At 38.7% G+C, this 14,807-nt stretch overlaps 1 protein-coding gene across 1 annotated transcript in view; it reads right to left on the bottom strand.

Moving 5' to 3' along the window:
- Positions 1-14,807, bottom strand: part of RAPGEF5 (Rap guanine nucleotide exchange factor 5) — a 178,221-nt gene that overhangs the window by 19,678 nt on the left and 143,736 nt on the right. The window contains exons 13-20 of the mRNA XM_075212192.1: positions 14,238-14,316; positions 11,384-11,528; positions 9,275-9,372; positions 8,603-8,633; positions 6,152-6,230; positions 3,887-4,036; positions 1,048-1,139; positions 240-362 (exon numbers count right to left, since the gene is read on the bottom strand). Of these exons, the coding sequence (XP_075068293.1) occupies positions 240-362; positions 1,048-1,139; positions 3,887-4,036; positions 6,152-6,230; positions 8,603-8,633; positions 9,275-9,372; positions 11,384-11,528; positions 14,238-14,316 (797 nt within the window). The remainder of the gene's footprint in view (positions 1-239; positions 363-1,047; positions 1,140-3,886; positions 4,037-6,151; positions 6,231-8,602; positions 8,634-9,274; positions 9,373-11,383; positions 11,529-14,237; positions 14,317-14,807) is intronic.

Genomic DNA, 14,807 nt, shown 5'->3' with positions numbered 1-14,807 from the left:
CAAGGTCTAGCCACCTTTCCTCTCTTTTGATAGCAGATCCTAGTAAATTTAATGGTTATTTTATGCAATGCAAAGCGAGGGCACATATTCAACAGGAATCCTAAAGTGTACTTGTCGCTTACCACACACAGTGGAGGTAACCATCAACTGCGTGTAAGCAATGATTACACTTTGACTTGAGAAACAGAACCAATTTTCTGCACATTTTCTATTTACATTGGCTTGCGATGAGACCTCACCTCATGTATTGAATTGAACAGACTCCAGTCAAAACTGGTTAGTTCTAAAGCGATATCCCAAGTGTTCATCCCCAAGATCCTAACCGATCTGTTCTGCGTCTCTTCATTTTCTGCAAACGGGTTCTGCAAAACAGTTCCATGGAAATCCAGTGTAAACATTTGATTTGAAGTGGATGATTTGTTAGCTAAGCAATCCAGGTTGAGTGCACTTTATTTTTTCATGCTTGTTCACCTTCTACAAGATTATACAGTCAATTTAGGAGAAGGCCTTGAAAGCAGTGTGATGAATTGACACTCATTGAACAAAGCGCTCTGGGCAGAAATTCAATTATAAAGAAACTGACCAGGCAGATAGGCTAAAAATAAATAAATACAGTGCACATGATAATTAACTCACTGAATGCTGGGCAAGACAATGCAGTGCAAATATCTGGCACCACATTGTGTTCCTTTGTTGTTGGATACTGCTATAAATGTCCAGTGTCATGTGCTAAATCCTGTGATAATTCCACCATAAAATAACTGAAAATTTAGACATTATTCTAAACTAGTTGCTACAATACCTGACATGGCAATTGGTGTGATCAGTGCTTAGATTTGTTTTATAAACAAAGGATAATAATAATAATAATCATAATTCTAATAATAACCTTTAAGGAACCATTAATGTTTAAAAAGTAAAATAATTTTTTATGGTGATTATTTAGTTTACATTTTTTTTAACATTTGGATAGGAGAAATCTCCTTGTGTAGTTATGAAATACATTCACCAACTTTTTTGGTTGCATTCTGCAGTTTCATCACTCACCAAAGTGTCGCTCTTCCTGTATGTATAAATACGGCTGGATGAATCCAGGGACTTGGATAGGGCCATTTCTGTTGGCAAAAGTTCATGTTTTTCTGTGGAAATCAAACAAAAAAGTGCTTTAGGATAAACCTAGCAGTTTTTGAACACAGAATGATCACCCCAATAAGGGGAAATTGAGAGAATTTTGTCTACTTTGGAAAGGACAGATCTATGTATGGCGGTGGTGTCCTTGTTCTACAGATAATTTCTAGTGTTGCAAAAATAAGGCATACACAACAAAAGGGTAACAGCCTGCAGAGATGAATTCTAGATCCATTTGTTAATGTTACTATATTCATTCAGCCCATTCCTCTCTCTGCATGTTATAACAAAACTGACTCTGTCCCTTAGTAACTTTATTTTAAAGCAGGGATGAAGAATAATATTTATGCGAGGCTTACTCTGTAAATGGGAGGAGAAGAAAGGGGGCAGGGTTAGTGGGTTTAGGAAAGCACAGAGTGTCTTTAATAAATATTAAGAGACAGATTCAATACATATATATATATATATATATATATATATATATATATATATATATATATATATATATATGTTCTTGATGAAAACTATTGTCAAACAATTTCTTAACTGTTTAACAATAATTATACTAGTCGAAAAATACTGACAATATGGCTAATGTTTATATTCAGTTTAATTTCTAAACAAGACGATTCACAGATTTAGTCTAAGTAAATTAACTTGTATATTTTAATTTGTTTTACTTTTACTTAAGTCTTATGACTTTTTCAAAATAATATTTGTTAACTGTCTCAATCATACAAGGCTTGTGTTTATATGATAAGCGGCTATTATTTTGGACTGGTTGCAGTGCAGTATACTGTCGTATGTCAGGCAGGTCGGATTGTGTGGTAAATGAAGATGTGTGAAAAGGTATTAAATGCTCAGTGTCAATTGGGTGCTGTGTCAGGAGATGGCAGATTGATCTTTTTACTAGAAATGTGACTAGAGGTCACTGAAGTCACTTCTGCAATGAAAAATAATAGATAATAAATATTGATATACTGTGGAAGAGTCAATAAGTAGTTTAAGTCTTTCTACAAAACACTGACACTCTGCAAAGTAAGGTTTACAGTTTCCAGAGGCTGAAAATTCCCCTATATTAGATGGTGCATGTAGTCTACTGCATGACAATATTAATTAACTACTTAAATAAAAAAGTATTAATATACGCGGTTACTGATTTACCTCCGCATGTCTATATTCACTGCCTTCTTGCTCGAGGTTGCCGGGCTCAGTGAAACCTGCTCTACAGAGTTAAAGTTGGGTGCGGCCCACTTTGCTATGTTACTGACATCTGGCAGTCCGAGCCCTATTACCAGGGGTGTTAGGGCTGTCAATAGGTCTAGGACATCGCGAAGGGGACCAAACCCAACTCAATCTGCTGAGAATACAGTATATCCCTGCAACCTGGGATAGGCAGAAGAGAGAAAGAAACACATATAGCAAGGGACAGATGCTGTAATCTCCGAGTAGTTACAGTGAGATAAGTAGTGCTTTGTGTATACTCATATTAGGTACTTCTTTTATAATTATGTTTCATCAAATTAGCTTTTTGCTGCAAGTATTGCAGTGGGAGTAGCTCCTCCTTTGCCTATCCTAAGCTGCAGCTGATTGTGGGAGTCCTGCCTAAGGAAGAAGTTATGCAATTTGAACCCTAAATGTGAAAAGTGGCACTGACCTGTTTTTTTTTTTTTTTTTTTTAGTTGGGAAGTGACCACCTTTCAAAACTAGGCTGTAGTAATAGTGAGGTGCCACAGCCTGTCCTACTTGGTTTTCAGACGTGGTATCTTAGCCCTGTTCTTCTTAGAGTTCGGCCACCCACTCACTTCTACACGTGGGATTTTGGGCCACCCCAGGAAACTACCTCCAGCATCACCAGAAGCCTCCACATTACCCTACTTTGTCCCCACCCCATCCCAAACTATCAATCATGGGAAACAATTTACTTGGTGGAATCAAGTTCACCTCTACACCAGGAAATACAATAGATTCCCATTCAGTTATTCCTACTCTCAGTCACTGTCTGGCTGATTACAATGCACTGAGCGGCACAGACAGTGTTTGTACACCACTCAATCATTGGATAGGCAAGTGTAAATGAAAATTAACATTAGGAGGGTGTTTGTGACATAAGGGAGTAGTGGGAGAAGGGAAAGTAATATTTTTTTAACTTGCGATAAATTGCTAAAATTCAGGTGTCATTTATTTTACTGCAATTATAGTACATGCGATTTGTCACAACCTGAAATTGGTTTACTACAGTAAGGCATGACCGTATAAAAGTGTTGCTGTCATATACAAAAAGGACTGTTTAAGTGAGCCCCATGTAATATGTACAACACCACAGTGTTGTCCAATGAAATCCAATTATAAATTCTGTACAGAGCAAGCACGGAACATAAATTAGGCATATGTGTACTCCTTGTATGTAAAAGAATGCTTGAGCACTAAATTATTTTTTTTAGATTTTGATTTGCTTTATATCATCATAAGATTCTGAAAATGTAAAATGAATAAAAAATAAAAAAAACTATAATCCAATGAAAATATTTACAAACACAGAAAACTTATTTGCTAAGGAGGCACTGGGCGTTTATCAGGACTAGGGAACCAGCTGTTACCATGGTAACACCCCCCTACTAGAATTCACCACAATAGCTGTGGTCACACAGCTGAGCACGTCCCCCGGGGGAGAGAATGAGTACCTGTGCTAGAAATTGTCAGCCATTATTCTTCAGAGACAGCAGTAATTGTGGAATGAAAAAGGAATTGAAATTACCCCCAGAAAATGTGACAGTGACCAAAGCCAGGTCCTCTTCTGGATGCTGTATCCGCTCAGCCACTATCTTCAGGATATCTTGAACAGAGCTGGATACTTTAGTCCTGATGCTGACGTAGGAGTGATCTGTTATGTAGACACGGCAGAAAACTGCACAAAAAAGGCAGGGTACAAGAGTAAGCATTCCACGGAGATCTCCATAAAACTCTGCTGCTGTCAGCTTGTGCTTTCCTGCTATGTATGGTAAATGAAAGCGCCAGTCTGTCAAACCAAACAGCAGTGTTGCTCCTTTAACCATCATTTAGCTGGGAAGTAAATCACACACAGGCCTTACTGGTGCTCATTATTCTACTGGTTTGCAGTGAAAACAAAACATTATGGATTGTAAACAGCGAGATAATTCTCACTTACATATCTCTGACTGCTCTCGGCTACCAATGACAAGGTATTACGCATAGTTTGAGGTTACTGCTTTTTAGCTAATAAAGGCCAATGAAGCCAGAGGGTTCTTCTAACATAAAACACATTTTTCCAAGCAGATGTAGTGACATAAGACACACAATGTAGAAATTCCTGTTTAATTGAGAACTGTAAACATATGTTTTGAATAAGCATGTAAGAATTAAGTATTATGAAAACTATCACCCACTAATAATAGTCTATTGCCTAAGTATTTATTCTATAAGTACGTAACATTTTCTTTTACATCTGTATATTTTCTCTCTCTCTAGATATATATACATACACACACAGGACTTGTATCCTGTGAATGTTATTATTAACCTTTATTTTTGGGGTAGAGGGCAAACATCAAGACAGTACATGGTATAACAGTACAATATAGTAAACAAATAACACTACAACTCTCAACACACCTACTGGGGTGCAAGGGGTATATTCAGCACAGGCTGAAACCTGTGCCCATTAGAGTGGGCGTAACTAACAGGTTTAGAGACACTGAAAAGGGCAATGGAGAAGTGGAGTCAATGGACAGAGAGCTAGAGGAAGAGGTGCACAGTGCAGCTGGTGAGCAGAAGTTATAGGTAATGAGAACAGGAGGGAAGAGGGCCCTGCTCACTAGAGCTTACAATCTAAAGGGAAAGGGGCAGACAAAAGGTTGACATATGGGGGTGAGCCAATGTAAGGGGATCTAAGGACAAGAGTGGAGGATGAAAGAGAGTGAGGTATACTAAATGGTGTAAGACTGGTAGGTTTTTCTAAACAGGTGGGTTTTCAATGATTATTGAATTATAATTATATATAATTATAATAAAAATAATTAGATGAATTACTGATTATAACACTACCAGTAAAACACATGTAAAGCCTTAAGCAACAATAAGCCAGAATGTTTATTTACTTTCCAGCTTTCCTCACTGTGCTCATCATTGAAGCGTATTATTTGGCGACAATTACTATTATACATTTATGTTTCTGCTGTGATTTTATCAGGTAACTCAGTGGTGCGTGAAATGATGTGCACGTAAACTGTGTGCTCCAATAAGGATGGTGTTTGTAATATATTGCTGCTTCACTGAATGTTTATACATAAAGTGCATACATATATATTTATAACAGATAAAGCCTAAAAGGCACGTGGCAAGATGTGCGAGATACAAGTACATTCTGCACAAGAAAACATGCTATGGATAATGTCAGAAACATAGCTAATGTTGACATATGGTTTGCCTTAGATGAGCTAGGCATACTTGGATAATGTCAATACCATTGTAAACGGACTGGCGAATATCACTCCATTAGATCTTGTGCAGGTGTTAGTGGTAGAGGAGGGAATGGTGGCAGTGGGGTGTATGTTTATATATGGAGTACACCAAAATCTTTGTTTATTAAATCTATGGTAATTGCAAATCACAAGTTATAATGAATTTATTGTTTGATGAGAAAACTCATTTTAGGCACTGAATTATTCAGAGCAGTTAATCAAATTTTCCCAGGAATCATCTGGGCAACGGTGAATCATCTTGAGAGTAGAAATCACAGGGAAAAAAATAAGTCGACACATAAATCTGATTTGCTTCTGTTCCATAATAATGTCATGTGCACATATGTACAGACATGATGACTAAGCCCCTTCTCCTACAACCACTGTATTGAGGAGGGGGTGCCAGGGGCAGTGTAGGGAAACACAGAAGTCATTAGTAAATATCAGTTAGTATATTCTATAGATCTGGTATCTATATATCATAGCGCAAATAAGTAGATAAGCTGTGAATGGTCAACCACCCTGCAGCAATTCATACGTACTTTCCTCTATTTCATTAACATTTCCTCTATGTTGCAGCCAGTTCTCCTTCAGACTGAATTGGTGGAAGAGGGATCTGTTCTGTGGGCACAAGATAAAGAACAATATAGAATGTTCCCAATAAGAACTGTCCAAGAACGTAAATAGGAAACACCCAATTATCTAATACATACTGGGTCTGAGTCATTAAGGAAAGAAAGGCAAAAAAAAGAGTAAATGTTCTCCGGGACAAACCATGTTACAATGTAAGGGGTGCAAATTAGTTTATTATTTTGCACAGAAGACAAATACTGGCTGCTTTTTCATCTAGCACACAAATACTTGATAGCTTTATTTTTACACTGAAATTTAAAGTTGATCTAGGACATGCCCGACCCAAACTATAAATCTGCCCCCCACATTTTAAATTAACTTCCTCCTTCCAGTGCAACATGGTTTTGCCCAGGTGCAAAGTTACTTTTTTTTTTGCTTTGCATTCCTTAATGACTCAGGCCCACTATGTAAAAGCCAGGACTTGTTAAACTCTGGAAACATTGGAAGCTGTCGATTATTATATGAATAAGTAATAAAACTTCATAAAACCAAACTATTAATTACATCTGGACAACTGCCTATTTTACCCGCCCCATGCAGAATAAGGCACTGTATTCCCCATAATCTGTAGCTGGTAGCCCCAGGACACTATATCGTGCTGCAGCTCACAGTAAGGGAAGACTGAACCCTTCCAGTGCTCAACAGAGCAAGAAGATCCACCTAATTAGCTTCTTCTAGACAGATTCAGTCCTTCTGCACTGAGATACAAAGCTCAGCTCATCATCATCACCATTTATTTATATAGCGCCACTGATTCCGCAGCGCTGTACAGAGAACTCATTCACATCAATCCCTGCCCCATTGGGGCTTACAGTCTAAATTCCCTAACACACAGACAGAGAGAGAGACAGACTAGGGTCAATTTTTGATAGCAGCCAATTAACCTACCAGTATGTTTTTGGAGTGTGGGAGGAAACCGGAGCACCCGGAGGAAACCCATGCAAACACGGGGAGAACATACAAATTCCACACAGATAAGGCCATGGTCGGGAATTGAACTCATGACCCCAGCGCTGTGAGGCAGAAGTGCTAACCACTTAGCCACCGTGCTGCCCCAGCTCCTGCCTGCTATAGGTAACCTAGTGGGTCCTAGCTACATGGTGTGGCAGAAAATACTGAATTGAGGTTGCCCAAATCTGGACAAAACATGCCTTTAATATTGTAACACGTTATTGTTCTATAATGTGCCGGGATGTGTAGACTGTATGTAATATGTAACCTCTCCCTATATCCTGCAGAATCAACTCAAATTACTCACCTAAAAATCCCAAAACCACCTCTTCATACAAACCTCACCCAGTGCCGGTGCTAGGGTCCTTGGCGCCCTAGGCACAGTGTGAAAATCGCCCCCCTCCCCCTTTAAAAATCCTCCCCTCAGCTCCCCTCCCCATGTCTTTCTTTAACTTACCTGCATGAAGCTGCTCCTCTCTGCTCTGTCTTCTCCCCTCCACTCACAGACACTGTCGGGCCCTGATGATGACATCATCACGGCCTGTCACTGTCAGTGAGCGGAGGGGAGAAGACAGAGCAGAGAGGAGCAGCTTCATGCAGATAAGATTCAATAGCCCCTTCCCTCCTCTCCTCCCCGTGGATTTCCGTTTTTTTTTAATTTCGAGGCGCCCTGCAGAGCCCGGCGCCCTAGGCAATTGCCTAACCTTGCCTAATGGGAGCGCCGGGCCTGACCTCACCTCAAAATATTCTCCTTCATGCCCTTTTAGATCTTCCTCTGACCTGCACTTCAACCTCCTCTGTGATAAATGCCTCTCTGTGTCCTACAAGACTTCTCCCGTTCTGCTATCTACCTATAAAATTCTTTCCTTAGCCATCCAACTTTAAGTGGTCTCCAGACATGCACCCAGTCGTTAGAGCTTACCTTACTCCCAACTATAGTACTATTCAGACTAAAACACCCTCACAACTGCCCTAATCTCCACTCTGAGCCACACTTACCTCTCTTATCTCAGCTCTACCCCTTTCTCACTAGATTATAACTTTTCATGAGCAGGGTCCTCCTTTTCCTTTGTTTTCACATTTACATATAATATGTCTATCTTGTATGTTCTTGTTTTATGTACCATGTATTTTCCCTCCTGTGCTGCAGAGTACAGTGGCGCCTTACAAATCATTGACCGTAATATAAAAATAATCTCCGCTTTTTAATATTTGTATAAAACACATGTTCTACTGTCTGGATATGTGACACAGACAACATCTATCTTGTATATTGATTCAAATATTACATATGTCCCAAGTATTGTTCAGCATACAGCAGCTCATATATAGCACACGATTCCACAATAATGCTAACTGTTTATTAGAAATAATAAGCAATACAATTCACACAGTATAGAGTACAATACCTTTCTATGAGGCGAGTATTCATCTACAGTGCTGCAAATGGAAGAGAAAGAACAATCAGTGCTTTCATGCTGCTAAATCTCTGGCTCTACAATGAAACTACATGTACGCTGCACCTTACACCAAACTGATCTTTTAGTAAAATGCTGTGGACCCTCTGGAACGGATGTGAAGTTGGGTTGTACGATTGGTAAGCGTGAAGTACACAAATTTATACTGCATGCAGTATGTATGCAGATATAACACTTGCATCTCTTTATGCCTGGCGACGCAGAACGGGGGAGGGAAAGTGTGTGCAAACGCAGTCCGAGTGCAGTAAGGGCGTTCTAGCGGAGGTAGACACACACGGAGGCGGTATAAGTGTATCTGGGTGTAAGTACACCAGAGGTAAACATGGGGCATTTGCTACTGGTGACTCAACGTATGGTCATAAATACAATATTTTTACGTGCGTGTTTTTAGAGGAGTATTTTATTATACATGTGTGTCCAGCTCCGGATCAGCTGTGTTTTATGTTTAAAGTTAACACTGAATCACACACTACACATAGTGCATTGCTGTAGTGAGCCTCTTCCACAGTCCTGCATCCTCCACTTTGCAGTGACATACAATTCTAGGCTGTTACTGGAAACTCGCTTTGGATTTAACAGAGAATTTGTTGTAATAACACTTACTGACGACGATGGATACGCAAAACTTTTTGGAATTCTTTTAATTCTTTTTCCAAGATGGGATACTCATAAACGTCATCCAGCACATACCGATAGAGAGTCTGAAAAATATACAACAGAAACATCATGCCTCATTTGTTATGATCTGCATTCCTCATCAGCGGGTCCTGAGTAATAACACAGAACAGAATGCAGTGCTGAAATATGTGATGAAATGACACGCTGGATTCATACAACCACACAATGTGCCGTGCACCCTCTTTATACCAAACCTTGTTATAACTCCATCCCTGTATTCTCTGAGCCAAATACATTTATACATATTCATTCTATTATATATTAACCTCTTTATAACACCATCCTTGCTAGAACAATTTGTTGCCTATGTTTTAAGCTGGTATTATAAAGAAGGAGCAGTGTATTTACAGCAGCATGATAGAGGTCATCCTATGACAGCTGAATTTAGCATTTAATTGAATGTACCCGATTTAATTTTTTAAGACAATACTTGGTTCTTGCAGACAAACGTTTGCACACTGAACCACAGAGATGTAGATGCAGAATTTCCAATACTGTGAAGAAATACTGCTTCAGACAAGCCATGCTAATGGATAATACTATATAGGGCAAGTAGTGCTCCAGTCAAAATTCATATAGTCAAAATTCATATAGGGTATAGCTTTTTCAAGGATCCTAGACCATAAATGGATATTCACAAAAATAAATTGGATTTTGTTTTCACAGGATATGCTTTGTCTCACACATAACTTCACGCTGGATGTAGCTGCTTTATGTCAACTCTAAAAAAAACTCTTTGTTGTCTGTACATTTTTGTGAACAGTTTAATACCAAACTATTCTTATTTCTGCTCTTTTAGGGACTAAAATGGGTATAATGTTTCCATGCGATTTTGAGGCATTGTGCTTTTACCAATAGAATTTATTGTACCGTCAGCATCCATTAATGCAGAAGTAATACACTGTGGCACATTCTAAAATTTTAAACATAGCATTCAAATTTTAGAAAGCAATGGTGGCAATGAGCCCTTTAGAAATCAGTAATCTTATTTTTAAGAGTGGAAGCTGAAAAGCACTGAACCAATATTAATAAGAATGCAGTACTTTCTTCAATGATATCACAACTTCATAGTGAATTTTCAGACTTGATAAAACAAATTGCAAATACTTACAGCTGATGCGGAGGAAAGAAAAAAAATCAACATTCTTTAAGAAAAACATTTTTTGCTACCAGGATAAGATATTCAATGGCAGATTCTCTTCAGTCTAAGTGCACCAATCACTGACTCACAGTGGAGCTGCCATTTTGTGGGACCATATTCTGCCCCAAACCCTTGCTTAGGACTTGAATAAATAAAATAATAATAAACCTGCACACAACAAATGACAGTCATGAAATGATCAAAATCAGAATTCCCTGGATTTCCATACAGCAGCAGCCAATCACAAGTGCAGGAAAATACTTGTGACTGGCTGCTGGTGAAGGGGAGCCCCCGTTACTCCTGACTATGGTCATTTCACCTCATTTGTGCTGCCTGTTTTTATTATGTATACATATGTGTTTTTACTGTGCATGGGCCCTCTTCTGTCTCATTTAAAGTATAGCATGAGACCTAATCAGTCCTGAGCTTGTATAGTATTCAAATCCTTTTGTATAGAGAAAATAGTCACAAGAAACTCCCCAGGCAATGCACCATCTCCACCTATTTAACTTAATATAATAATTTCACTCTGCAAAATAAAATCTTATTTCAGGACTGCTGCATAAAATGTACGTCGCCTTCACTCCACCCAACTCTTCCCTTTTTCATGCTGTAAAAATCTGTTTGTCCACAAAGGCAGCCATCTTGCTCTGCAAATCTGTGCAGTCTAGCAAAAACCAAGGTGCACTTGCACAAACCAAGGTGCATTACCAGCCCAAAAATACTGTGCTGAGCTTCATAAACTACTTCCACCATTTGTATAGAACGGGTACAGAAGAGAAGCATAGTTCTCCTTTATCCTCTACAGAAGGACTACAGTGAGTCACTAACTGTCTGACTGTCACATTTATTTTTCAGAAAGGCCTGCACAACATTCTGGATTCTCCGCTTACCTTCAGAAACAACTTGGAATGCTCATCATCATGTAACCAGTCTTTGTACAAAGCAGTCCACTGGGATGCAAGAAGCAAGACCTTCCTCTTTGTGCACAGGGCCTCTGGGCTGTCTGCCTTCCCGTCGTATTTCTTGGCACAATAGGTAATTTCAGGTCAAGGCACAACAAGAAAACATTTGGTGTTTTAAAAGAGCAACCAATTACAGAAACGAGGAGAATATCATGCTGAAAATACACAGCTAATTAAGTGACTCTTCTCTGCATCTACGCATCAATCTCTTCTCTCTGACTGCAGTTTGGGTTGTCACCAGAAACCACGACTACCCTGCAAATTGCCAGTACTAGAGAACATACAGGGTAAATTAGAAAACGCCAGTAAGAGACACTAAAAATCAGCATTTCAGCTGGTAGATTCATTTTCATTTTCACTGCATTTGTTGCTATTTGGGTGTATTAACATTCAAGTCATTTGTCTTTGTCAGTCACCCTGTATGGGCATTACAAATCATTTTGTACACATTGACTGACAATATTGCAACATGCCTCACATAGGTTAGCAATAAGCTATATTTAAATATGTAAATAAGAGAAAAAAAATATACACTTATTTACAAGTATATATTATAAAACTAACCCTTTTACACGCGTACAGTTAATAGATACCATAGGTACATCTATTTCTCCATGGAACCTGTCACAGTGGCTCTATAACATCATTTTTCTCAGTCTGACACGGACACTGTCCAAACTCAGCTGAAAACATCCCATTCCATTGTTTAAAGAATTTTATTAGCTGTCATTAGAGATAAAAAATTGAAATCTACAGTAATTTTAATTAAAAAAAAAAAAAAGCAAATAGGGTCCTGCATTGCTAAATACTTTGTATTCACATTTCCAAAAAACGTGGAATGTTTTCTTTATCCATTCGCAATCTGACAGATTAGACTTTAAAGAACTACCTTTGATCCTCATTCGCATTGTAATGATTGATCGCCTTAAGGTGTGTTATGTGGCGTGAAAACATAAAATGCCAGAACAGACAAGTTTTCATTTAACTGCACTTGGAAAAAATCCCCACTGTGGGTAACATGTTGTTTGCAGTCTCCTGTTTGTTCTAGTAATGTACCTATTGCCTGGATTACCAATAAAGTCTACCCTGGAGCTCTCCAGCTCTCAGTGTCAGTACATGAACATGGCACATGGGTGAAGAGATGGAATGCATTAAATTCCCTGAAGCAGAAAAAGAAAACAATTAATCAGAGACCTGTCATAAAAGGAGAAATGTTGAGTAACACGCATGCTTTCTATTGCATGCCATCTTCTTGTCTCTTCACTCATAACTGCGGTATGTTCAATCACAAGCATTCTGCTCCAGAGTTATTACACTTGATAGCAAGTTTGAGGCATGTTCCTATCTCTTAAAAGTATTTCTAAAATGTGATTTTAGACTGAAAATGCTTTGTATGTTTGTGCTGCTTTTAGAATAGTATACTTAGTTTCCAGGAATGAATATGAACATTTGCACTGACATAGGGCTGAACTGAACGTGGAATTAAACAAAAAAAAACCTGAAAACAACTACATTTAAACTCAGCAAAGATATTTTACTGATTAAACTTGGTAAGTGTGAAGGGATCTAGGACAGAATACTTGCTAACTGTACATGATTTCCAGGGACATTCCCAATTTTTAAATATTCACTTAGTTAAAATATTGGTTAGTTGGCCAGTACCACTTCCATTGTTTTGGAAGCAGGATAATATATGGGAGTGGGTATAAGAGGAAGGGAAAGCGGCTGTATGTCAATGGAAATCAAAGGAAGGGAGAGGAAAGCAGGAACTGTAGGCAGTATTGGAAGGGTGGGAAAGTCATCTGCGTGTGTTTGTCTATATGTGCTTAAAAGTAATAGTAGAGGTGGAGTGTGATTTGATATATGTGGAGTTAGGGGCAGAGCCAGGTCCACAGAATGTACTAATCACCAGATCGTCCTCTCCCTGGTACTTTGCTTTAGTAATATAAATATGGCCTTACACAGTGGTTTTATTATAGTGATCTGTCAAAATAATAGTGAGCATAAATACAGCAATGGTTTATTCCCTCTAAGAAATTAGAATTAACATACACACTGGATGAGCCGGACTGTGTCAGTGTGTGTGTGTTATATTCGTTATCTCATATGGAGAAAGCAATGCTTTATGTGGTTTCTAGACCTCAGTTATGAAAACCGGCATCTACATACCGTACAGATGAAGTACATTTCTTTTAGGTCAATGATGTAATCGAGCGACCGAATACCCTGCCCTCTCCACTGTATCCCAATAATAGCAATGTGGCGGTAGACAAACATTGCATTAAATGCTCTGTGGGAGTGGTACTGGGCTATCACAATTCCTTTTTCCTAGGAGAGTCTTTTGATAATGCTTGCAACATGGCTTTATTATAGCAGAAATCTGGAAATGTGTATTTGAGCACTATGTAAAGGTGTGTTCTTTTTCTATTGTGTTGCTTGGATTATAGTACTAGATAGACGCCAACACTAATGGCAGATGACAGGCATCCACTAATTTATATGCTTTTACCCAATTCTGTTAAGCCATATTGTATGCTTAGAATGATACTGCGAGATGGAAGCCTTGAGGGAAATGGCACAGCAGTGTCTTGTATCTTAGCCTCTCTATATCTAATCCTATTTATCAACAGTGTAGTATCTGGAGTCACCACACTATGGAATAATGTGTCAGTTATATGCCTCTCACAGCAATTCACCAGATGCCATTTGCTTTTAATGTTAGGCATCTGTTTTTCATTCTTTCGGAATCAGGGCCATGACTGTTCCAGTTAATTAAGGATATTGTCTGAGCAGTGCTTGGCACAAGTCGTCTGTTGTCATGAAGACTGTGTATGTGAGGAGGAAGTCATCCAGGAGGGTATCTGTAGAAAACACAAACATAAAACCACAAGGTGAGGGAAAGAGTCTCTGAGAGCTGCCTTTGTCACTACAACAATATTCATGAACATGCCCAAAGGGAACATCGTATAATGCCCAGAGATTTAATCATGAGAAATACACTGAATTATTCAGTAAACATCTCCTGATTTTGGCAGGGGTTAGAGTCTGTTCAGTGCAATGAAACTATTAATTAGCACTCAAGCCTATTTTATTACCCAACTACTGCAATAACAATGACTAGATCATGATCTTCTAGGCGAGTCCTGAATATGAAAATACTAACAGTACATGCAAAAAGTAGGGGAAAACAAGAATTACAATTAAAGTGAACTATCAACTACACACATTGGAGGCAGCCACTGTGTCAGCTGAACTAATACTCACGCAAACGCAGTTTATCAGTTCCCTCATTGATATCACTGAGGCATGACATTGATATGGTTGCAGCTGACAAAATGACTGCATATATCTA

This window comes from Mixophyes fleayi, chromosome 5 (genome assembly GCF_038048845.1).
Source record: "Mixophyes fleayi isolate aMixFle1 chromosome 5, aMixFle1.hap1, whole genome shotgun sequence".
NCBI lineage: Eukaryota > Metazoa > Chordata > Amphibia > Anura > Limnodynastidae > Mixophyes > Mixophyes fleayi.
The sequence above is the reverse complement of the archived record's forward strand: the minus strand, read 5'-3'. Positions and strand labels throughout refer to the sequence as shown.